Source organism: Aplidium turbinatum, chromosome 7 (assembly GCF_918807975.1).
Source record: "Aplidium turbinatum chromosome 7, kaAplTurb1.1, whole genome shotgun sequence".
NCBI classification, from domain to species: Eukaryota; Metazoa; Chordata; class Ascidiacea; order Aplousobranchia; family Polyclinidae; genus Aplidium; species Aplidium turbinatum.
In genome coordinates this window covers 23,467,673-23,495,031 of record NC_137478.1, presented here as the reverse complement: position 1 = coordinate 23,495,031, position 27,359 = coordinate 23,467,673, and the positions used below count along the sequence as shown (strand labels likewise).

The window sequence follows — 27,359 nt, the reverse complement described above, 5'->3', positions numbered from 1 at the left end:
ATGTATGATCTGGACCAAGTTGTGGCAAAAGCAAACATAGTCATTGCTGAGAACTTTGAATCAGTCATCGATGGAAAAGAGTTCAAAGAGCTAACACCAGACGTGATGTTTGAAGTGATGCAAGTGAAAGAGAAAAAGGTTTGTATTTTAATCATGAGTCCAAACAGATTTGACAATCACAAATTCCACAAACAAAATGAAACCAGACTCTTCACCAGTTATTTAATTTCTGAGCATTGTACATGTTCTTGGGCCAGTCACATAATCAAGGCAAGTGCGACCTGTGGGTGCGAAGAAATGTAGATGGCAAGTCACATACAAGCAATCATTGCTCGTTTATTATGCAAACCATCCGTGATATCAAGTGCTTGCTCTCCATGGTAAACACACAGTAAGCAATAACTAATAGGGAGTGCCTAAATAGTTAATACGCGACAAAATATCGATGTTTACATGATTTATAAAAGCTTCAGTAAGTGAATTGTACTTCAAAGTAAGTCGATTTGAACCAGTAGGCCTACAGAACAACAACTTTTTAGACTAGTAATGCTGACACTTACACAAAAGTTAAAATTTGTGCCTGCCGTTCATATTCAAAAGTGTAAAAAATGTTAGCAAGTACTGGACTTAACATTCTGGTAAATTGTATGCTTGGCCATTATCTGCTTCCCATTCCATGAACTGAACAGAAGAATTTGGAGTCGACATTTCATATCTTGTTGTTCTGTGACGTAATACTCATTTCTGATGAAGTGCTGTAATAATTGATGTCGTCATTCAGGTATCTTCGGAAGAAAATGTTTTTCGTGCGCTCATAGGTTGGGTCAAACATGACGTCACCACACGTAAGAAGCACATGGTTAAACTTTTCGGTTTTGTTAAACTTGGAAAACTATCGTGGAGTTTCTTGCAAGATGTTGCATTGAAAGAGGTAAATCTGACAAATATTATACAATTTAGGAATCACTCACTGGCATGGTTGTGCTAGGAAAAACGATGAAATGAATATCATCAAAACAGTGCTGCCCAATGCCCATTCACTATTGTCACATATGTGATTATTTTGAAAGTATGTAGGAGGTAGCATAATGTACTATATACCTGTACAAACATTACGTCTAAATAAGATTCTTCAACAATAAGTAAGAAGAATTATGAGAAGTGTTACATTCAGCTCACGATAGAGATGGGAAACATAACACAAGTTATTACAATAACAAGAAGTTTGAATACAACGTTACAAAACGATAAGCTAACGTAATGATGTAGTGATGTAATCAATATAAACTAAGCAAAAATCGCTCCACTCCAGCATAAGGCTTCTGTCGTGAAGAAGGACTCGAGTATTTTTATCTGCAATCAATATCCTAAAGAACAAATATCTGTACAACTTTGAAATTGCTAAATTTATGGCCCAGTTTAGTTTTAATTCATTGCTTGGCACTTTTCAAAACTGTCTTAAAAATGCAACAAAATTAAGAATCTTACTACTGGAAACTCGACCAACCTAGATTACTATTTATTATTGATACACAACCACTAAAATGTAACGGTCTATAAAATACTTTAGCGCAGAAATTCGGAATAATATACCAGTTGAAATTCGCAAATCCTCCTTCCCAACTTTTAAAAGAATGTACAAAAAGATAATTATTGACACGTATTAGGCAAACGCCAAATTACTAATCAGACTTGCAAATTGTAAGATAGACTACGTTGGGCTACCTAAATTTTTAATTTCTTATCATGTTGGACAGCTTCACTGTTATTTATTTATTTGTTTCAATTAGCCAATTATAGCCTACTTATCATTGATGAGTTTAAGGGTGGGGTTAGACTTGAAGCTTGACTTGAAGACCTTGAATGGAAACTTCGCAGCATTCCGTTGCTGTGATTCTGTAATTCTTTCCTTTTTTTTAATTGTGATCTTTTCAACAGTTTTAATTTATATACAATGTGTTTTGATTTAACGTACATCTTTTTTTCTCAGCCGCCAATAAACATCTATCTTATCAACCATTCGTTGATTTTTGTGCCTAAATTCAATTCACACATATTTTGATGTGAATTTATGAAACCGATGTTACAACAAACAACAACTATCTCATAAATAATGAAGTATTGACACTAAACTTGCGTGTAAACTTGCTAAAGTTCATTTTAATTCTTCAGGAATTGATTATGACTTCAGTGGAATGTGCAAATATTTTACTTCTATCTGCAATTCCACGTGCTGCTGCAAGTGAAGTTCTTTCCGCTCCTTCAGCAAACAAAGGTTTGGACAACTTTTTAGTTTAAAATTTTTGTATTGCATGTAAGAGTTGTTCATTGAGTCACACTCACAATGTCCCACAGCGTTTATGACCCACAAAGTTTGTGTCGCATTATTGATGAAAGTTATTCAAAGCGGAGTCGAATGATTCAGATCGTTTGTTTATTGACGTCTCTAATTCTCCAATCAAAGGTTTTGTTAGGAAAATATACGAGGAGTAATTTTTTCTACTTTTTATTAACAACTTCAAACATTGATCCAGCGCAAATTGAGGGAAGCTGCTGAATAATAATAAATTTCCAGAAATGCGAACGTGTGCCAAGAGAACCATGCTTGTTTACCAATAGCCTTGAACCAAATTTGATCTGGGTTTTGAAATCAAGACGTCAGTTTCGTCTTTCACATTAACATCGCTGTGTTTTACAAAAATTCTGGACATTTCAATCGTGGACGACGCTATGCCATTGTAGCGACGTCCACGTTTCAATTTATAACGGAAAAGCAGATAACTGACATTCTAACTCACCACATCCGGTGATATGTAACTTTTATAAAATACCTAAACCTGCAACCTGCATATTGCTTTTTGTATGTAAATGACACATCACATAACACAATGTTACTATGGTATTATCAGAGTGACTAATCAAGTTGTCTCAGCGGCATTTCTAAGGCGCAGTGATAAACCATAATTATGCAATAACAAACTGCAAAATGCGCAGTGATAAAATAAATGTGTTTTGGACGAATAATAAGCAACGCATACAGACCACAAAGCAGATTTTCATTATGTTGGCAGTTTCATTGTTTTCAAAAAACCAATCAGTGTAAAATAAAGTTCGTTTCAAGTTGTCTGATCTACGACGTAATAATGTCAGTCTGGGCGTTTATCAGGTCATTTAAGCAGTGAACAGTAGCGTACGCAGGATTTTCTGAAAGTGCTGGAGGGCCATTAAAAAAATTTTTCGAATGAAAACGAATTAAAAAACATCCACTTGCTAATAACAGCCACTAAGTCATGTTGTGTAAGATTGGTAGGTGGTAGGTGATCTATCAACATTTTGAAAAAAGGTGGTACTGCCCAATGGCCGCCCTCAGCGTACGCCATTTGCAGTGAAGATGAGTAGGCCTATTCGCAGTAAGACATGAGATCATTTGCAGGCAACCGCTAGTACGTCAAACTATCAGCAACTGCTCGTACATCAACATGAACATGCCATCGATCTCTGAATACAACACAAGATCTGCTATTTTGAAGTCGATTGACGATAAAGATCGCAAAGTAAAAAACGCCAAAAGCAGGGAAGCAAGAGTGGTTTGCAAACATTTTTAATTATTACTATTATAACAATGACAAAAGTGCGCTTTCAGAGGAAACAAAAACAATTCAACGCAAATTTTGAGAAAGTTGGTTTCATCATTCCTGCATAACATAACATACAATGTACATTGACATGACATCGGTCTATTGATAACTAACCTACAGTTGTCTTGCCACAAACCTCTTTTATGTTTTTCAAAGTTGTTCTTAATGTGACATCACATCAAAAGCGGTTTTAATTAAACCAATGAAGCGCTTTGATTGACTTAAAAAAAAATTTAAGTATTTTTTAATATTTTTCATCTGTTCCACTTTTACTTATCAAAATGCAACTTGATTGGTTAGTATCGCCTCTCTTCAGTTTTCCCCAAAAATACTTGGATTTTGCACAGTAGCCTAAATCAGGGGTGTGCAACCTTTATTACAGGAGGGCCATATATAAATAACTGGGTGAAACCGCGGCCGCACGTTTATTTAACATATGGTTTCTAGTAGGTGCAGGAACAAAAATGTATTTTTTTTGTTGTTCATGTTATTCTTATGGCATTATTAGGGGTTATCTCTTTGCAGATATAATAAGTCAAGACGCATAGTTTTCGAAAGAAAACTGCTATTCAAATTTATTGTCACACCGACTTTATTTTCAGTTCAGTGAGAAATTGGCAGCTGGTTTTTTTTTTCCGACTGCTTTTTCTCAATTAACTTTAATGGAAGTGCTCGCAATTCGAAGTCCATTTTCCAAATGTTCGTCTGTCAGAACCGATCAATAGGGAAATTTTATGACAACCATTTTAGAAAAAAATTGTACGTTAAGCCAAAAAGAGCCATTTTTGAAGCCATGAGTTTTTTCAAAAGTGAAAAGTCACCCTGTTTAAGATGTTTTCGGTAAAAATCGCTAAGATTCATTTATGAATACTTTGCTTTCAAATCCGGTTTCCCTTGAAGATCAATCAGTTCAAGTTGGATATCAGCTGGTGCTTTGTGAATGTCTGTCTTGAATGGCGAAAAGAATATATCAAACAAATGTTCATGAGATTTGAAGTCCTTGAAACGAGCCAAAAATTCATAGCCTAGGGGAAGGTTTGGTTAGTTGAGCCGGGTAACGGTTGATCCATCCGGTTTTATCGCAACGTCGTGCATGCTTAGTCAACCGTTTCTTGACGAATATATGGAAAAACTTGAAGTCCATCAGCACATGTACTTTTAGGGATTTTCTACAAGCAGAAAAATTGTGAAGCAGTTAAATGTAAAATGGTAGGTAAAAGTAGTTTTGAGAAAAATAAGAAATGTGTTATTTTTTCTTACGATGTTTCATCGTTGTCTTAATGGAAATACTGGGATAGGTGAGGGTAACTTACTCTTTGTTTTAGTAGTTCTCGTTGCTTGATTAGCCAGTTGGTTCTTGGCAATTTTTCATGAATTTTGAAAATGGCGGCGTTGTTAACAGTTGAGCCACTTGCAATGTTCACGGTTGAGCCATGCCTTTATCATAAGGAATGTAGTTTATGAGCCGATGGTCCTTACGTACTGCCCTAATTTTGTTGTACCGTACTGTAATTGATGCGTAGAACTGGTGTCCTAGCCGGGGGGCGGTCCACTGCCCCCCTTAAACTTCCACAAGAGTAGTTTTTTCTGTAATGCGCCAGTTTGAGGGTAATTTTTTTTAGCACTCCCCCCTTATATTTTTCTCGATAGCAACGCCACTGGTTGCTAATATGTTCGTTTTCTTTACAAACCTCGCGAAATCGTTTCAGAAAGGTAAAGGGACCTTCGTGCAAAGTTTCCTATTCAATGATTCTCAATGTTTTCAGAAATATAAATTTCTGTTCGTTCAGTGTTCACTGTTTTTTCATTTTAAGACTCTAGACACAGTTTAAACTTTTTTTGATTGTTTATTTGCAAGATGTTCAAGAGAAGAGTTTATTGTGTTTGATGCAGATTGAGCTCTGTTTTGGGATATCTTTTGGAAGTAAAATAATGGTGGATCAACCGTGAACAACGGGTGGCTCAACCGTGAAATTTAGGGTATCATTTGAGCCGGCTAAATTTCAATTTTAAAATGCCGATAAATGATATAAATCGGGGTCAGTCGCAAACACAAACATGCTCACAAGAATCGCAAAAGACTGAAATTTATCATGATGGATTCGGATTTTTGGTAAAGTTTGTCGTTAAATTTTTATTGCAGAAAAATCGATTTCTGGCTCAACTAACTAGACCTTCCCCTACAACAACTTTTCAAGTTGGTCTGCAAATTCAGTTTTTTTCTCAAGATGCATTCCATAGTCTCTCAAAGTTGGAAAGTGGAAAAATTTTCAGTCTGTATGTGAGCTTTCCAAAGTCGTAATTTGTTCATAAAGCCTTTTATGTGACCATACATTTTTACGTTCCAAATGATTAAATACAATGGATTTGCGGTCACCGGTGGAGAATTTTTAAAATGGCTGGGCTAACAGAAGGTGCTAAATTTGCAATACAATAATCCACTCCATAATGAATTGTTAACACGTAGGCCTATCAGACAAAACTAAATTATAAACACGTTTCGCTGGCCGCGCACAATTCCAAATTGGCACATCTTCGTGGGCCGCACAGATTTTCTTCACGGGCCGCATTTGGCCCGCGGGCCGCACGTTGCACACCCCTGGCCTAAATGAAACTGTGATACATAACAAGCAAAACCAAGAGCGAGGTAACCAGAAAAGCCGCTTTTGCTTGAGCTTGCAATTTTGTAGTTTTCATGCCACATGGTATTATATAATTGTTTTCTTACAAAATGTGCAATGATAAAAATTCGTTAGAATTCGGTTTGCAAGAACGGACTTGCAATCTCGCATGTAATGAGAAGTCGTATACCACCAGTTGATAATGTGTGAATGAAATTCTTAAACTTTCCATCTCCGTTCAAACTTGCAGGTTCTTGCAGTGTACCTGCTGTAAAAATCATATAGACACGCTGATTGTTATTAAATTTTATATTGTTAAATATTTTGAACGTGTTTCTTTTTTGTTTGTTTCAGAATCGAGGAATCAATTTCTGGCGTTTTATGAAAAGAATGTGTGGAAGTATGACGTAAGAAAGAAAGAAGCAACTGACTTCTTGGTAAAACATTAAAGCTTTTCAGTTTATTGTTACTAGGATGAGTGCATTTATTATTTGATGGTGTGCGCTCTAAACAAAAACTATTCTTGTACTATGAGTGGTGAGCTCCAAGTTGTTAATATTTAAATGTTTTTTTTTTGTGATATGTTGCTCTTCAGCAAATGCATCACATGCAGTTGCAATGATTGCACTCGACGTTTCACAATTGATGTGAAATTATGTCGAACATTCAAGCAGTTCTTGTGAAATCGTGACGTTGTTGATCTTGCACAGTCTTAACAATTTATGTTTCTTCAGAACACAAACTTTCAACATGGGTATGGGTCAGCTGTTTGTCAGAAAAGTGAGGTTTTTGTTATCAGTGGAAACGCAACTAAAGCGGTTGAAAGATTCAAGTTGAATGATGAGGAATCTGGTTGGACTCAACTTGCTTCGACAAATGTTGATAGATATCGAGCTGCTTCTGTGGTTTTCAATGGTAAGAATCTACTTGAGTTTAGATTCAAATTAAGTTGGTTGCAGAACAAGCAGATGAACTCATGTTTGTGACAAAAGTGATGAATATTAACAACGATGAGCGCCGAGTGCGCATGTGACGCGCATCACACAAGTTTGGTCTGGAGTGCCACATCCTCGCTAATGTTTCACCTTCGTTTCACTCGATCAACAACTTTTTACACAAATTTCACAATCGAGAGTTTATGTTTTATAGGTTGATGTTTGATAAAATTACTTTGGTTTGTTTGGAAGTTTGGTCCGGAATGCCACATGCTCGCCAATGTTTGCGTTTATTTTTACTCACTCAACAATTCCATTATCGTTGATTTAATTTTTCAAGTTAATGTTTGATGATTGTTTTTTCGTTGATTATGACATTAGCGTGATAGCCACTTTTTTATATCTCGTTCGATCTTATTTTTTAAACAAGTTAGGCTAAAATTTGACTTCACCAAATTTGCACAACTTTAAAAGTTATTATTTTTGCGCACTTTTTGAATAACATGCTTTCAAACAAAGTTTTGAAATGGTTTTCAAAATTTGTTGCCTTTTGCATTTTTTGCATGAAAGTTTTTCTCCATCAAAATCATCACTTTTATTATATATTAATGTTACAAAAGATTCATCAAAATCTATTTAAAGTAGTGATTGCAAATCTTTTCACCTAATAACAGAAAAGAGGGCTGAGTGGTATCATGAAAAACTAAAGCAATAAAGGGCGTTGACTTTCTCAACGGTTTTCACCAACCTATTTTATTTTTTGCAGAGATGCTAATCAAATTATGACGTCACGACCTGGTAAACTCTGTGAGAACATAAATTGACATTGCAGGCCATTTAGCTTTCAGAACAATGTTATATGTGCTAGTAACGCTGGCTTGGTGGTGCAGTGAATAGAATTCCCACCTCTTGATGGGCAGACGTGAGTTCTATACCTTGTCGGGTCGTGTCTGAGACGTTTTAAAATTAGCAATGAACTTTGTTCTTGCTTAGCACTAAACATTGAAGAAATGGATTCGGTGTAACAATGCACCCGCCCGTGCGGCTGCGATCACAAAGCGCTGAACACAACGCATAGGATCCAATACGCATATTAATGTATCAACAATAAAGTACAGAGTTTTATATGTCTATGTCACTTCATGTTAATAAGTGATATTAAGCCCAAAGAAATAAAATAGATTTGTAAACCACTCTGCAAATCAATAAACTCGATATCCAGGTTAGTGACGTAAAGATTATCTGAACGATTGTAGCGAGTATCATCATCGTGTTCGTCTCTATCTTGCCTCCTATTATAGGTTTTGTCTTCCTTTGATATGGCGACGTAATAGAATGGATGTGGATGTCAGATGTAACATTGAAAGCCCATCATTCTGTGGTAAAATTAACGTGAGCAGAAGTCACATTGTGTAGAGCTGGAATAGGCAACTTGCACCTCGCGGATGAACAAGATGTTTTTTAAGTTTTTGTGGAATCTTTCTTCTTTTTCCAGCCATTTTTCCCCAAATATGGTTCATTATTTAAGAACGTTTGTTTGCTCAATTATTTGTTTAAACACAATAACATTCTATGTACTTCTCACTAACTTTTATTAGAGCATTCACATGTCTGTTTAGTTAAAATGATATTTTTGTATGTTTAAATGGAGTACGGAGAAAGTTGTCATAGGAATCAGTTTGAAAAGAAAAAAAAATTTCCTGAGGCTAAGTTAAAGTATGCTAACCTACTTTTACCCAGCAGAAACAAAAGTAGGTCTGTGATAGGTCAGGAAAGGGAGTTCTGTAATTGTACTGATCATCAAGGCTCCAAAATGTCGTCAGCTTCACCAACATCACGATTTTTGGTTTAAAATTTGTAAATATATTGGTTAAGTAGGAAGCGCAGTGTATTCCACGGATGCAATCTGCTTTCAACAAATGTCGCATGCGGTGTGTGGTTGGTCTTCACTTTGGAGTACGAAAACAATATTTAAATGGGACTTGCAATGAAATTCCATCTAATGTTCATAGCAAAAGGGTAGTTTGAATACTTGCTGTAGAGGTTAACTTTTAGTCTGCTGGAGAAAAAGTTAGGCCCAATATAACTGGCCCACTTGTTGAAAATGTTGCTTGCCTCTGTCATAGAGGGCGACATAGTATATTTAAATTTAACTTTTTGTTTATCTTTTTTACAAAACACTCCTTTCCATCCCTGATTTTCCTCCGCTAAATATCTTTTGTTAGAGAAGTAATAAGCATAATCTATAAAATAGATTAATAATATCTAGTTTTTTTCTCGTCGTCTTTTTTAATTTTTAAAAACCTTGTGCCATCCCTCATTTTCCTCTTTCAGGAAATCTTTTATAGAGAAGTAGCAGCATAATTTACATATCCTCACACGTAGTGTTGAATAAATGAATGAATAATGAAACTTTCTGGTAACAGGGTGTCCAGTGTCCACTTAACTCAATGAGTTCTTCGTTCCTGTCTACTTCCAGAAAATCATCAAGATTCTTTTTTTTTTTTAATTTTTGAATCAATAAGAATAGCAACATGAATTATAGATTTTTTTCTGATTGTTAAGTAATACAAAATAACAGGATTTTAATTATGATTTAATTCACAGAGTTTATACATAACAAAATTTGTTCGCATTGTTTAATATCAAATTTGTATTCTTTTTGGCAATACTTATGAAAATGATTAAATCTATTTATTTAAGTTTCTGCTATTTATTTAATGTTATCTTTTTGAACAAAATTACAATTGAAGAGAACCATTGTTTATACATAAACAGATTCCATCTTCACTGTTGGTGGCAGGAAAGATCTTCTCACTGGTTTGACTTCATGTGAAAGTTACAACATTGTTGAAGACAAATGGTACAACAGCATTGATATGAATGAAGGTCGTAGTGCTCTTGCTTTGGCTTCCACTGGAGGTTTGAACTTTGTTAAAAAATTAAATAAGTGTAATCAATGTGTTGTGATGAAGTAGTTCAAAGATGGTGTCAACACTGTTATACAGTAAAACTCATTCATCAAATTTATAAGTAAATATTACGATCTTACAGTAATTAATTACATTATAATTTCATTGGTTTTACTAACAAGTTTTTATTCTATTGAGAACAACAACATGATCACAATCCCATTCGATTCATCGTGGGATTAATCAATCTCATCAAATCGAATGTTTTCAAATTGTAATTATTGTACAGTTACTTGGCTGTTTCGCCCCAACCATTACTGCACAATGCTCAAGTCCTTTCGTCGTTTAACCTTTTGCCTCGACATAATTACGTTCAAGAAGATATATCAGTTATAGTTCAAAAAACAAGAAAACATAATTATCGTTGTCATCAATTTTCGCCAAATAATCCTTTTTATTTCGTTCTTAGAAGCAAATTATATTGCTTAACAAGTTTAAATGGACATTGTGAAGAAAGGGGCGTTCTTCCCGGCTATCAGCACAAGGCTGAGCACTCACTAGTACAGCGAGCAGTTGCGATTCGCTAACCATAACGGTATAGCTTCCACGCTAGCCATTCAGACCATCCAATCAACAATATGTTTCTCGGCAGCTGATTTGTAGCAAGAATTGACAGCGATAGACACGTGTTTCGCCCATGAGGCTGGGCTCATCAGTATCGCACCGTAGTGTTGAACTGTTTTATTTGCATCAGTAGCTCACGGTACAAAAGATTGATACGGTGAGAGAGTACAAACAAACATAGCCAGGTCGAAGACTTTAAGAAACCGGCCTGCCACACCCCGCGGCGGCGGGGAGCGGCGTGATTTATGGGGTGACGATGCACCCGGAGGGTTTCCACCAGCTTAGGTCGCGAGGGCCAGGCTGGGGAGTTGAGGTACCTGTGGAGGGAGAGTGTGGATGGAAACACTATATGGCCGTCCGCAAATTTAGAATGGCGGAGCGGGCCAGGGAGACAGACTCTTTCTACATAGCCCAGAATGAAGCCCTGCGACGGACCGGGCGACCCGTCGCGTGTGGACGCTGGAACCGGCAGTAATTGACCGCCGGGCAGCGCCCACGTCTCCTTCACGCGTCCTCGCGCAGGTACTTTGACTTTTATACCCGGTCTGCCAGTAGGCAGAGCGGATAAAGTTGGGGTCTCCCACGAGGAAGAGAGTCGAACCATTTTAGGATAATTTGGCTCTCGTGGCAGACGAATATTCATTAAAAATGTGGAGCAGAGGCTCGATGAATCAATATACTGTAATGAAAAAAATATATATACAGGGTGGTCCACAAAAATGTGACATATTTTGTTTATCTGTCATTTCCATAAAAATTAATTCTATATCTTGATTTTCAGGTTAGTTATAAAGTACAGCTATAAGTTTTATGTGTAGCAGTATGGAGCCGGGATATCAATTTTCAGTGGCTGAGCGGACAAAAATCATTGAACATTACTTTTCGACAAAATCTGTAATCTTGACCCAGAGACATTTTCGTCATGACTTTCCTGGAAGGAAAACACCATCTCGGAATACTATCAAACGCTTGTTGGAGAAGTTCAGAGACACTGGCAGTGTGACTAACAACAATAAGAACCATAGTGGTCCACCTTCCACCGCAAGAACCCCCAAAAAAGTTCACGATGTTCGAACTCGTGTGGAGAAGTCTCCACGGAAATCCACCAGAAGACTTTCTCAGAAAGTGGGGATTTCAAGATCTTCTGTCAATAGAATTATTCATGCTGACTTGCAACTTTTCCCATACAAAATTCAGCTTCTTCAGACTCAAAGTCAAGCCAACAAGGATGAACGATTTGAATTTGGTCAGCAAATCAGTGAACGGATTGAGAACAATCCCGGTCTTTTGGATGTGCTTCTCTTTAGCGACGAGGCCCACTTCCATTTGAGTGGCCATGTGAACAAACAAAATATGAGATTTTGGGCAGAAGCACAGCCTCATGCGAATGTGCAAGCACCCTTGAGTGTAACAAAAGTCACAGTTTGGTGTGCAATAGGACGTAATGGCATTTTTGGTCCCTACATTTTTGAGGACGACGAGGGATGCCAGGTGACCGTTAACACTGAACGTTACATCAAATTGCTCAGACGACAATTCATTCCAGCAGCAAGGAGGAGAAGGGGGACCGACTTGAATACAGCTGTATTCCAGCAAGACGGTGCCCCACCGCATTGTTTCAATTGTACCCTTGAGTATCTGCATCAGTAGCCTACTTTCCTGGGGATCGATTGATTTCAAGGAGGACCAACAACCCCTGGCCGCCATATTCACCTGATCTTAACCCTCCTGACTACTTCCTCTGGGGATATCTGAAGGATAGAGTCTACCAGGACAATCCTGATACCATTGACAGACTGAAGGAAAACATTAGAAGAGAAATTAGAAGAATTTCAAGGGACATGTTAGGGAGAGTAATGGACAATTTCAATGTGAGAGTGGCAGCGATGATTCAGCAGCGAGGAGCATGGATCGAACATATTATCAAATATTAAAATAACTCAGAAACCGGTTCGTTTTTTCAAAAGTGCTTTTGAGGACAAAAACTTATAGCTATGACCCATCTCCGGCTGAAAGGATTTTGAAAAATCTTCAGATTTGTAGAAATTATGAACAAACGAAATGTGTCACATTTTTGTGGACCACCCTGTATATATAAATATATATATACATATACTCACTGGAGAAGAGTATTTTTTTGATGATGAACTGTTTTATTTTGGTCAACGACGCACGAGTACAAAATAATTGACACGGCGAGAAGAACACAATAAACATAGCCAGGTCAGAGACTTTAAAGAACCGGCCTGCCACGCCCCGTGGAGGCGGGGAGCGGCGTGATTATGGGGTGGCGATGCACCCGGAAGGGAAATCCACCAGCTTAGGTCGCGGGGGCCAGGCTGGGGAGTCTAGGTACCTGTGGAAGGAAAGTGTGGATCGAGATTTTTGTGCGACTCGTCCGCAAAAGTTAGAATGGCGGAACGGGCCAGGGAGACGGGATTTGCTTTCTGCAAACGCAAAAAGGTCAGCTCACGACGGGCCGGGCGACAGAAGTTTTATAAAGCCAGGCAGCGCCCACGTCTCCATCACGTGACCGTAACACAGGTACGTTTGACTCCTATACCCGGTCTGCCCGTAGGCAGAGCGGATAAACTTTGGGGTCTCCCACGAGGAAGAGAAGCTTAGCTACAAGGACGATTTGAATACTCGTGGGAGACAAAAATTATTTAAAATCTGGAGCAAAGGCTCAATTAATTGGTGTAAAAAAAAAGATGGTAAGTGGGAATATATTGTATGCTTTACCTACCGAAAAAGTGTTGACGTTGAACCAACGAGCACGGATGTGCACTGGCCAGACGTTGAGGCAGGTTCGCCCAGATGGGTCGGGGGGACTAGCGATCGAAGCGTAGATATGACTAGGCTACGTTACCAGGAAAAATATATAGTGGGATGAAACTTTGGAGGTTGCATCGAGTTGATCGGGAAATCATGATTATCGATGAGTTAAAAGCAACGCGAGGTTGATCCGAGCGGGAAAGAGCAGCATATCGGGAGAAGGTAGTGTGTGATAATCTAAAATATTGAAATATGAAAATACAGATCCAGTGTTGTTAATGATATTACGTCATTGATGATGATATGAGTCCATTCACGATATGCAATATATACTTAATTCATATATTGCTATTTTATTTTATTGATGATGATTGTATTCTTCATTGAGCTGCAGCATGCTGATGAAACGACAATTGTTTACAGGTAAATTGATAATGAAACAGTGGATTTAACATACTATGACGTCACACAATTACTGGCGGGTTTTGAGGTTTGCTGTCTTGCGCGCTCGGATGCTTACTGCAGAGCTTCTGCTGTTGGGGAATTGAGCTTCTGATCGCTGGAATCGTCTTTTCTATGACGTAGCCCCTCCACGAGTGAGCCCGGCGTTCCAAGCTTTCCAGACACGGAGGGAACCTTCGATTGAGAGGGAGGCCACTTTTCTAGCCACCTCTGCTACCCCACGAGCAGGAACACCCAAGGCCGCCAAAGCCCGAGAGCTCAACGGAGCATAGCTCCCGAGGGAGCCTACGACGAACGGAAGTGACAGGACGTCCCTGCAAGGGCGCTTCCTGTCTTCCAATATGTTTACACATAACTCGCCGTACTTGTCGTGTTTCCTGTCGGCGGCTTTTCGAAGGGAATCCGCGCCGTAATCGAACGGGCAAGTGACGTCACATACAACCGTGACACCGTCAGGGCGTTGCAGGACAATGTCAGGGCGCAGATCAGCACCGCCCGCTTCCACGTGTTGTGGAACCGTACTATCTATGGTAAGCAAGGGTTGCCATTCGGCAGGTACATGCTTCACGATCTCCCACAATACCGAATTGTGTCGTTCCGTGACAACAGGCATCACGGTAGGGCAGTGATTCAATATATGAGGGAGAGTCTCTTCCGCTTTCCCACACGCGCGACATATGGCAGGTTTATATGGGTGGCCATGGCTTGGTTTTGATTTCAAGGGAAGTAGGTTTAGGCGGGCTTTATAAGCAAATGCACGGTTCGCGTGATCCAGGAGCTCCGGTCGCCGAGTCCAAGAATTCGAAAATCCGGACAGACAGTGGGCACTGACCGTCTTGCCTTGGTCAGGTTTGGATTCCCACTGTCTCCTCCACCACAAGTCATTGTGTTGGTGAAGGGTCGGAACCACTTTTTTTCTTAGGGGAGGGGTGATTTTGGAGCTCCCCGCGGTCAACTCGAGACCGCCATCCGGGCGTGCGGACCAACGTACATTTAGACGACGGGTAGCCGCCGGGACGCGGCCCCACAAGCTTTCGCCTGTTGGGCACGGTCGAGAACGGGCACCTTCAGGTGGGGGGTCCTTATTCAAGTAACTGGCTAGCTGGCACGGGGTAGGATCTGGAGTGCCGAACCTCAGACTGGCACAACGCCTAAGCTGCCCGAAAGCGATGGCAGAGACACGGTCGTCAGGAGACGTCAGCATCTTGAAGGCCTGGGCTATCAAAAGCGTGTCGCTATCGCGACACAGATTCAACACACCAAAGCCCCCCAATGCAGGCTTACAGTAAAAGAAAGCGCTGCACGCCCACCTGGGAAGACGCCACGCCACCTTCAAACACTGCAATACCAGTCGATCGAGCTTCAGAAGCTCATACTGTCTGAAGCGCCGCACTCGCAGATGGTATGACGCGGACGGAAGAATGATAGAATTAAGTGCCAGAAGTTTCTGGCTTGGAGTAAGGAAAGATTTCATTAAAGAGGAAATGTGTTTCTCTTCGACCATTGCTTTACCAGTCAGTTTAACTCTTATCTTTGTGGAAAGAAAAGAGCCAACAAAACCAGCAGGCGCCAGGGCAGAGGACATTGTGAAGAAAGGGGCGTTCTTCCCGGCTATCAGCACAAGGCTGAGCACTCACTAGTACAGCGAGCAGTTGCGATTCGCTAACCATAACGGTATAGCTTCCACGCTAGCCATTCAGACCATCCAATCAACAATATGTTTCTCGGCAGCCGATTAATTAGGTTTAAGAGATAATTTTAAAATCTTGATATTAAAAAATTATGTCCGATGTTTTCTATGCGTTTGAAACCATACGCACAAGAATCTCTTGTAGCCTTCTATAAGCAGGAAGAATAGGTTAGATTACACATTATTATATCGGTATAAAGCCTTTATTGGGGACAACGATAATAACAAATAAGAACTCATATCATATTTTGGAACGTAATTTGTACATGACACCATAATACTTGAACGATTTTAATACCTCCTGAACGGCCAATCGAATATTAGCTTATGTTTTTGAGATATTGTATTGCTTATGAAAATCATTTCCTGAAAACTGAACCTTCATACCTTACGATTTTTTGAAGTCGTCACTCAGTTTGCATTTTTTTAAATATATTTTAGCTTCAATGGTAATTTTAATCAATATTGTTCCAAAGTGAGTTTCATTATTCTTTGTTATTGAAGCAAACTGTGAAAATGTATATTAATGTATGTGTTGTGAGAAATAAAATGCATGCGTAATTTGCATGCATTTGCTCAATTTGCTCTTAATCTGTCACTTTTGTGGTTGAAACCAATTGTTTTCACGTCATACATGCCTTAAGTAAGACGCTGCGACCGTCCCAGTGCCTTGGTTTTGCTACTGTTTCTATGCATTTGCAATGTTCTCATGAGTTCTTCAGTGCAACCAATTGGGAATCAAAAGTATGTATCTTAACTTTGTTTTGAATTAAACCTTTTTGTGAAGGAATTCGATTCGTTTTGACCCGACAAAGTTTGTTTCACGCAGTCCCAGTGCATGCATATGAAGAATAGCCTAATGAACAACATGAAACACACAAAAAGTTGAAACTGAGAAAAAACTTTTCAGTTTATACCATGCATCTTACATTCTGTGTATCCAATTCACTGCAACATAATGAGACATGAGATAGAAGCTTCCTTATCAAAATGATGGTCTTCCAGTGCAACACACTGTTTGTAGTAGAAAAAATCGTTAGAGTAAAACCCGAGAAAAAAAATAGATACAAAATGTTTGCACGTTTGTTCATCCGGAAGACCTTTTGTGGTCCAAGTAGATCTCTGGGATGACAAATAAAATTATGTAATATGGTCCAAGTACACCCCTGGGATGATGTCTACATATTTCTGATCAACAAGGTCCAAGCATCTCCGTGAGGTGCTTTTGAAAATTGGCAAATTTTGAAGAAAAAAAATTTGGACCTCAACGGACCAAAATCAGAAAAAAATTTGGTCCGCAAAATGGTTAACTTTTCAATGCTTTTGTTAACATTGTCCACTTTGCTCCAACTTACTTTGCACCAAATGCTGGGTCTGTTCTTATTTAATTTCCTTTTTCAATAAAATTGAAATAATTTGTGAGCTAAACGTTCCAAGCAAATCGTGAATATTTTGTAAAATCCATGTCTTAAAATAATATCGCATGCAGCAATTGTTATTTCTAAAGTTTGTGTCAAATTATTAGAGCTTATCAGGGCTGTGTGGAGTCGGAAGTTGTGTGAGGTATCTGGAGTCGGAATCGGTGAAAAAAGCACGATTCCGACTCGCTTGATATAAAACGAGGAACAATAGCACGTTTGTTGGTTGTGTTATTTTTGTGTCACCGATTGTTACAGTTTTCTGTTTAAGTTCAGTTCTTTGTCTCAATGATTGTTCTTTTGACTTAGTGATAAGTACAACAGCTTATGTTTGCTCGAAATGACGTTTATTTACAATGAAAACGAAATTTTTGGCAATTTAATTTGAAACACAATCAAGACAAAATCTTTTGCGTCAAATTAAAGTAAGTGAATATTTTTGAGAAGTTTTCGTGTGTGACACTTTTATGCTTAAATATATGTAGCCACTCTCTTACAAGTTTTATGTATCTTTTGTATAAAATTAAATAACGATTTCTGGTAGTTAAGTGACGAAATACCAAAAACATCATTAAACCGATCACTCTAAAAATTTAGCTTTGAATTTGAAAAAGTGCCAGTTTTGTTCGTTATATTAGACTTAGCTGCACAGTAGAATTGAGAATTTGTAGATTTTCGTTCGACTTCACAGTTTGATTTTCATCAAATCGATTTTTATGCAAAAATAACTCAATCCTAGATTGACTCATTGAGCTATTTTTGTTGTTTAATGTATGTAATGATGTTCGCCAGGTTTCATCATGGGAACGGCGACATACGCATGCAGATGCTGTCACTGATAGTTGTTGAGTTTGACATTTTGGCTAGGTTTCCATATTTGTGTCGTCATGAAATATGGCGCCATACTGCTTTTGAAACAGTAGCCTATAAGGATGTGTTACAAATTCTTTGTTACTTCTTTGTGTATGTACAATCACACTTGTTGCTTATCAAAAGATGTTGAAGTTACAATACTACAATAATAGCGTAACAATGTTTTACGTGACTTTAAACAAAACTAAATTGTTTGTTGCACTTTATTTTGATTTGTATTTATGTTAAAGAAGAGAAAATATTTTTTCAAATGTAAGAACTTTTGGAAAGTAAATATTGAATGTCCAATTTCTGAGTTTGCGAAATGAACGGATGTAGTTGCTGGTGTGCAGCACTGCTGTAGTTGTCGCAACTTCCATCATTATTATCATTGATACAGCCGCAACAATCACTTTGTGTTGTATTTTTTTATTTAAGCATTGATTTATAAAGAAATCTGGGGATGAAATTGGAATATTATTATTAACAAACCACCAATCTCCAACAGGGTTGATATACGCTGTCGGTGGTTACAACAGAGGGATGTTGAACACAGCGGAATGCATGGATCCACGAGAAGGTCGGTGGAGAGGAATTCCGTCGATGAAAGTTGAAAGATGGGGTTTATCTGCAGTTGTTTTGAACGATCAAGTCTATGCAATAGGTAGGATTGATTGTATTATTATGATATCAACGTTTGTTGCCATGTTTATATTGATCTGTTTATAACAACTAGGACATCTAGAATCTAAAGTTTTTCAGATCAGCTCAATATAATTAATAGAACATACGCAACTAAGTTCCAGGCGTGCATGAGAAAATCTTTTAAAGTTGATAAATAAAAAATTAATGTAAAATAAAAAAATATTAAAGAGTTTTTTTCTCAATGTTTGAGATTTAACTTTATTAACCATTTCGTTGGCGTGGTATCTGGATCGTTTGTTTATACAGGCTTGGGTTCCATGACAAGCGAAATAATTAATAAAAGTATTAAAACAATACAAATCCGGTACTCACAATCCTTCTTCGTGGCTTCAGAACAGCTCAGTTTGCTAAGTTAACATACGATTACGTCACAAGGCCAGTCTAGCGCTTTGAGTGTGGCTTGTGCAGCGCTTTGAGAAGCTATGTGAACAAAGGATAACAAAGCATAGATTGGAGCCACCCTACGTCTAACCAGGCACGAGAACAACTGTAACTTGACTCAGTGCTACTCAACCACTGGGTTGTGACCTAAATGTGGATGGTTCTTGGATGTCAATGGTCAAACTAACATTGATCAATTTGACAGAAATCTCACAAAGTCCCAAAAATTCGAAAGTTTGCAAGTTTTGCTGTTTAGTTTTGCAAAAGTTTCAACAAGTTCTATTGATCCCGAGCAACCTGCTGCATTGCATTAATTTTTCCTCTGCTTTGAAAAGTTTTGAAACGAACCATTGCCGGTGTGAGGACTGTCATTGTGACGTCACTACACGGGTACGTGGCCTTCCATGTTTTGTTAGTTTTTGATTAGGCTGCAACTGTTAAGTATTTTCTTATAAACACAAAAAGTCGTGAACAGCTAAAGTTTTTTTGATTCAAACTTCCAGTTTAGTGATTTACATTGCGGCACCTAATGACAGAGGAGATATTGTGCATCCACAATTATGAACAGCACGAAGCTTCTAAGATCACTTTCTACATTTACGAGTGTATCTGGTTTTTTCGTTTCCAACTGGATAAATACTTGAATGTTTCGGTCCAAAAATAAAACATCGACTTCTAACACCAATACATGATTTGCTAGCAGGTCGCCATTACAGAAAACGTTCCCAGCATAATCGATCTTGCCACGTTTTGAATATTCAACTGGTTTGTAAGCTTCACTTCGGGAAACGGAATGTTGGCAAATTGAAGTTGCATCAAGTTTTCATCTTGGGGACTGTTTGACAGAAGTTGTTTATTTGTCAACAGTGGAATAACCTCAGCAGAATTCTGCAGATTGTAACAAATCAATAAAACAAGTGAACCAGAATTCAGCAGCATACTCTGTTGCACGTTTTCGCTGCACACAAATGTATGCAGCAAAAACGTGTATATTTCTGTCAAAACAGTGTCTTTGTGGAAAACCTTAAAGATTTCAGAAACAAGTGATGAACGGAATCAGAGATACTCATGTAATTTAGTATTTGAAAAACGAAGTTTAGATCAGCATCTTTTATTTTATATTCTGCTGCGAGTGATCATTTATCAAATGTGACCACTCACTGCAGCTGTTCTTTCTCAACAACCTGATTTGAAACTATTTTCTGTGGAATCTTTATTCCTTTTTTTTTGACCAAGTCAAACTGTAAAAATCTGACTGTAAAACATATTTGTGGAATCCGACGAAACTTAATGGCATAGCATTCCTTTGCATCATCATTTAGTTTTTTCATGACTTTGGTATCAGTCTTTGAATTGCAAATATCATCGACATTGCTAATATATAATATGTTGATTTTTAGAAAACCACTTGTTTTCACTGTCATCTTGCATTACAAAATGATGAAGAGTCACTTATTTTATCCTCTGTTTCAGCTCCAAGTTGTTCATTTGTAACATGAGCAATGAGCATTTTTGCTTGAAGAACCACTACAAAACAATGTAGAAAACTAGTTTTTAATAGCCTGGCATTCTTCGGATGTAAAACTGAGATGACTGACGACAGAAAGAAATGTCATATTTATGTTAAAATAAAACGGAAAAATTGGGAAATGCGGTGCCAAATAATCGTTATAACACAATAATAAATAACCAAAATAAGGCAATAAATGCAATCACGGTGCATGATATGGAAGGTGCTGAAGCAAAAAATGTGGATTGATATTTAGCGCAATCTACATAAACACAAAATTCAGGTAAAACACGCTCGTGCATCCCCAGCTGAACAAATCTCAACCCTAGGTGTCATTATAACGCAGATTCAAGATGATTGCGATATCTCACCACTTATGATTTTTAAATGTTTCCATTGCATGACGTCATTCTTTGTGTTTTTGCATAAAATGTCACAATGTGTTTTTTAAATGGTATTTTTTCTTATTTTGCTACAAATTCCTATGAATGTTCGTCCTTGTGAGATGATACAAAATTTTTCCATTGTTGCAACTCATTCAAAATCGTTCACTCAATAAGCCAATGCAGATGCTATGACAGTTTGTTCATCACCTTGGCTGGTACACTTTGCGTCCATTTAGTCTCACTTGAGTTGATTATTTGGTGTAAACCTTGCAATATAACAAGTCTGCACTGCTTCAACGAGGCAGCTGAGGTTACCAGAATATTTATACAATTCGTGAATATTAACTTGGAAATCTTGTTTTAACAGGAGGACATTACAATGGAAAACTGTCTTCAGTTGAACGATTCGATCCACGGAAGCAAGCATGGTCCGATGTTGCTGATATGAACGTTGCAAGATATAACCACGGTTCATGCGTCATAGACGGGATGGTGTATGTCGCTGGAGGGTGAGTGGTTGTTTGTGAATGTCATCAATGCATAGAAAGAATGAATAAGTTGAATTAATGGAGTCTACCAACCTGTGAATAGAAACATACGAGATTCTAATAACTTAATATGAGATCATTACAATTTATTGAGACATAGTTTGGTTGAATCTGTCCATCGCTGATGTAAAATTTCAAGTTTTAGTCCATTTTGTTTTTAATATTTTAAATTTGCGATATTCAACTTTTGCAAACGACAGATTTTTGCAAACGACACTGAACTAATTCAATCAGTTTTGAACAATGTATTGTCTTTTAATATTATTGCTTCGTGTTCTAATTTTTATTCGATCATAATTTACAGAGAAACCGACGCAATAGAAACTTATGATGCAGCGAAGAATACGTGGGAAGTAGTTGGAATTGTTGAAGCTTTCAACAAAGCTCTATTCATTGTAGCGATATAGTTGCGATGAACTAATCGCGTCATCACATCGATGACGTTTCAATGTTTTGTTTTGTTGCATTTTAAAATTCAAAATCTTTTACTTTCCTTTATATAAAAGCAGATTTGTTTGTCTCGCTTTGTGTTTGTCGCATTTTCTTGTGTTTAAAACAGCAAACAATTTATTTTGTATTTTATTTTGTTGTTGAATCATCGTTTCAAAACGATAAAAGAGCGTAGGCTAATAAGTGGATATTAAACTAATTTTTCAGAAAATCCTTTTTTCAGTTTTCAGAGCTGTGAACAAACAACGATGTTTTTTGTGTTTTCAACGTTGTTTTATATCAATGCAGAGTAAGCCAGAAGTAGTCGTCATTTTCGTTGATCTCATCACGCATTGTTTTGTTGTTAACCTCTGACCAGCCCTGGCGAAGAGACAACATGCGAGCGATTTTCTGTGCTAACCATAGTTCTAACATGCTCAACCAAGTCGTATTAGCTCAAAGTCTCCCGAGACAATAAGTGACATATTATTTGGTTGGCATGTGCATTGTGCAAATGATGTAACCAAAACTTTGATCGAATTGTCATTTCTTAGTATTTTAATCCCATTTCCATCATTTAACTAAGCTTTGCTAGAATGCCCCTGAAAACTAACTCAAAAATTACGTAATTTCTTTGCTGTGCTGCATTTTGTTGTGTTATGTTTCTCAAAACACTTAAATCCATGTAGAGATTGACACAAAACAGTTCCATTTGAAATCTCATATTCGTCGTTCATAGCTCTATTATAAATAGCGCTAAACTTCTACTCAAAACCTAAATATCTATTGATAGTTGCGAATAGGTTGCTTCCTACCCACCGTTAAGATAAGGAAACACTGCATGATAAGATCCATCTCATAAAGCTTTTCTAAGATAATTTGGTTGGCTCTAACTGGGGCATTAGAGTGGTCACCTTGGCGCATAGCTATCTAAGCGCTATATCAGCAATATGCTGCAGGATAATGTTCGCCTGCTGAAATCCGTAGTGCTCGCTGCAAATCAAATTGTTCTTTCCTTGATTCCCTTATAGAAGTGTACGTAATAATCGAAATTTGTAACTGATATTTCTGTTCTTCTTTCGTTCAATGATATAACTCCATCATGTCCTTATCAGAATAATCAAAGTTTCAAAAATAACAATCAAGTCACTATTACACTTTTAATTTGGTTTATTTGCTTTTTGTTTGGTGATTAACTTTAAGATGAGTGTTTTATGTAAACCTTGCAATAGAACACGTTTGCATTGAATATAAGAGCCAATTAAGGTTACCAGAATATTTGTATGATTCTTGGATATTAACTATTTTATATCAACTATTCAACTAGTTTATATTTCGGGTAACCTACAGTATAGTGCTCTTGAGGTTTGACCGGTGAAGAATTTCTGCACAAGGATGAGTTCACTCAATGTGGTCAACTTTAAAAGCATAACCTGGGTATCCAGTGTCTTTCAATTACTCAGCAACCATTTCTAGAGATTGCAATGGTAGCCTCTGGAGACTTGGTCCATTGATGTTTACGGCCAACAGCGTAAATACAAGTGGTAGCTTTGATCATAGCGTGGTGTGATCAAATATTTTTCTAAATCCACGTAAATTTATTACAAATGTATTTATTAGCCTACCTTGTTCTTGAGCAATTGTATTGACTGATATGCGATCATTTGACCCGACAAATTGCACTTTGGCGCATAATCAAAGTTACGTCGCTGGTTTGGAGAGCTTCGGACAAAACCGTCAACTGCCAAGCACAATTCTTAAAAAAAAAACAAGGTTTCGAATAATTGCTTGGTAGTCGTTTTGATAAAATACTTGTGAACGTGGCCGGTCTGCTGCTTTGGATTTATTTTGTTTTGGTAGGTTTTTGAAGTAGGCTATTATGAATAATACTGGGAAACTATGCTACAGCTCGAGCTGTTCAAAACAACACACATTTTGAAAATTTTGTTGTGACTCAAAATTCCTTGTTTTGTCTTCGTTTCAAAATATTTTTTTCATCGAAAAATTTGTATAGTATGTTACTTGAAGTTTAAGCTTGTTAAACTATAGTTACCTGCAAGTTAGGTTATTTCATCTACTCAATGAAAGTTTTACTACGAGATCCAGAATGTAACTTTGCAGTCTTCGTATATTACCCGAATGAAGCTTAGACTCTGGAGCAGTGGTTTTCAATCTTTGTGTAGGCCTACTATTCCCCCCTTACAGAAGTCTACATTATCATCGGCCCCCAGAAACACATAAACACGTTGCAAATTTATTACAAATATATTAAACAACCCAAACAGTCACTTAACCCGCACCCGATCTGGACCAGATAAAGTGGTTGTTTGGGAAGAACACGAGTCCCAGCAAATGGTATTTCTTGAACGAGATGGATGAGTTTGGTAATTTTCATCGAGCTTTTCAATATTGGGAAACATTTTGGTCAAGCATAATCGTAAATCGCACTGTTTGCTGGTGGATGATAGCAATAACGTCAAACCTGAAAACACTTTTGTCCAAATATTAAGTCGGAAATGAAAGATTCAATGACCTTACCTCGTTTCATATGAGCTGCATGGTATTTAAAAAGTTTCGTGATCATTCTAACTTTTTGAGAATACGCTGCCCTCGCTTGTCGCCCTTTCTGGGTTTTCTCCCCTATATTGCATGTTTTTACTGCAAAGCCCAAGAGGGCAATGTGATCCAATTTGATAATCACTGGCCTAGAGCACCACATAAGCTCTTACTCTATTTTTGAACTCGGCCAAGTCTTGTACCGAGCATTTCACTTTTCGACCAGACCATTGCAGTGATAACTTGCGAGTGACATATCATTGATAAGTAGGCCTATCAATGTTACGTTTACCTCATTGTATAGCATTGCAAGGTAGGTCTACAGCAGTGTTTCTCAACCTTTTTTGGCCCAACGCCCCCTTTATAAACTGGCGAAATTTTACCGCCCCCTAACAAAAACGATTAATTACGAAAAGCAAATATATATTTGCGAGCATGAAAACAGTATCTTGGTAGTAGTGGTTATGTCATAATGAAACTCACCAGATTTTGTGATATACTGAAAAATTACTGAATTTAAATTTTAAATAGATAGCGTTTGTAAACAAAACGATTGGTCAATCAAATACGACGATGGTGTAAGAGAAATTGTTTTGCTATTGTGCGAGCATGTAGAGTAGCCTAGATTATCCAGACAATGATGTAACGAAATCGTTACGCTAGTCGGTAAAATGGGTTAAACCAGAATGCCTTCTAATAATCAAAACGCCCCCTCAAACCGAGGTAATCATACCGCCCCCCTGCAAAATCAAAACGCCCCCCGGGGGGCGGTACCGCCCCCGTTGAGAACCACTGGTCTACAGTATCACTACACTGTAGGTTTGTTTGTCAACTTAAAGATTCCGTGAGTATAATTGCAACATCACAACAAGCAACAGCTGTCATTTTTACATCGTTTTAATGATACGGGATGGTAAATGACAACTGAATAGGAAGTAAAATCAATTGAAATAAGCATATTTTGAAATTGTAAAATGCTTTGTTTGGTCATGATTTAAAATTCTTCATCTCGTGACGTGTTACTTTGGAAAGTGAATGAAAATGTGTCATACTTTTGAACGTGGCATAACAATGTTTGTGTGGCCTTATAAAAGTTCTCCACTGTTTTCTAATACATAAAATATGCAGTGTAAATGTTGTCAGTAGCAGCTGTCACATCACAGTAACTTCAACACTAGCAACAGCCAGATTTGCAAAACGTATTTTCAGTATTTCCATTGGGGGGGGGGGTCCCATACTTGATTCAAGTGTCGGGTATGAGAAGATAAGGTTCTCAGTGTACTAAGCCTTCGGCACTAAGGAGAGTAGGGTGGCCAGTTCCTTTCTCTCGGCCGCCTTTACTTCAGCAACTACGCCCACCCAATTTATTACACCCTGGGTAGAGGTGAGCGGTGTTTTCAACAACCAGCTGAAGCCTGGAGTCGAACCAGGTTTGCATAATTGGAAAGCCAACGCCTTATCCGTTGCGCCATCCGAACGCGCCATCCCACCGCACATTATTTCCATTAGGCCAACTAAAAATTGTTGTTTTGTTTTCAAATCTAGCACCAGGCATCATTTAAATTTTTAAAACCTTAAAACTTGTGACAAAAAAAGATATTTATTGATGTAATTGTACAATCAGCAATAAACATAAAGTGGCGTTTTAAACTGAGCGTTAATGCATTCTAGTGCAACAAAACAAGGACTTTCGAAAGCGGATTTAAATATCCGCTTGTAGCTTTATATGACAAGAGACTAATTGTCTGCGCTACAAGTCGTAGGAAGATAATAATTGATCCCAAACAACGTAGGGGAAGGTCGGGGCCTATGATCCCCCTTTTTGATTTAGTCCCATAACTCTTTTATTTCTGAATATTTTCACCTCATATTTCATGTTGGCATAACTTGTGATATAACCTGTTGAATCACCAAAGAGAAAATTCGTATCTTGTCAGATTTTTAATGTGGAGCAAAAAATGTAAATTTGTTGAAGTGGCTCATAGGATCCAACGCGTGGGGTCCTATGAGCCACCAGTACAATCAAAAGAATAAACGTATTTACATGAATACATCGATGAATACATTTACATGAATACACAACAACACATTTGCAAGATAATGGGACGTGATAAGTTGAATATAGAGGCTTAAGTGATCATGAAACTGGAAGATTTCCATAATTTTTAAATAAAAAGATAGTAATTTCTAATAATCACATTAGGCCTACATTTTTTTTTATAAGTGACAAATTTATATAGGCCTAGAAGGCTAGAAAGTATGAAAAAAATTAAGCATGCCACAACCGTGCCATCATTTTTATGATCACAAGCTTACAAAATCGATCCATCGAATAGCCTATAGGCTACTAACAGGCTATTCACACAAGATCAAAAGCAGAAAAGTCAATCAAAATTTTTCTAATTCCCTTCACTCTTTTTGTTAACCCAGTAGTGATGGGTGGAGGAAGAACTATGACTACAGAGGAAACTGGAACAGCGATTTACCACGATGAGTTTTTTTAGCAGTTGTTCGAGGCATTATGGTCAGTTTTGTGAACTAATTTTTGAAATCGCTTATGTACAGATATAGCCTACATTTGTATCTTAAACTGTTAAACAAAAATTGAAAAGTACACATAAACAATTTACTATAATCTTAACTAGCTTAAACATAAAAAATAAATAAACAACTTTCTAACAATAAACTAATTGTGATCTGAATTTCAACCAAGTAGGATCCTATGAGCCGGCCTCATAGGATCAGAACACAAGGTGGCTCATAGGTGCCGACTCTCCATATTGACAAATTCACATGTATTGACGCTAAACTATTAACTTCAATACTGCACTTCTTTCATTATTCCTTTAAAAAGGACACTACTTGTCACCAAATTAAACCATTTGAATATCTGTTCAAAAACTAGGAAGTTATAGTA

At 37.7% G+C, this 27,359-nt stretch overlaps 1 protein-coding gene across 1 annotated transcript; it reads left to right on the top strand.

Annotated features, from left to right (window-relative positions):
- On the top strand, positions 1-25,563 carry LOC145773861 (kelch-like protein 35). The gene is made up of 9 exons (XM_082584984.1): positions 1-138; positions 782-931; positions 2,173-2,275; positions 6,614-6,696; positions 6,994-7,174; positions 9,973-10,116; positions 18,436-18,591; positions 21,277-21,418; positions 21,762-25,563. Exons 1-9 carry the CDS (start codon positions 1-3, stop codon positions 21,862-21,864), a joined length of 1,200 nt encoding a protein of 399 aa, XP_082441110.1. The 3' UTR covers positions 21,865-25,563.
- The last annotated feature ends 1,796 nt before the right edge of the window (positions 25,564-27,359 follow it).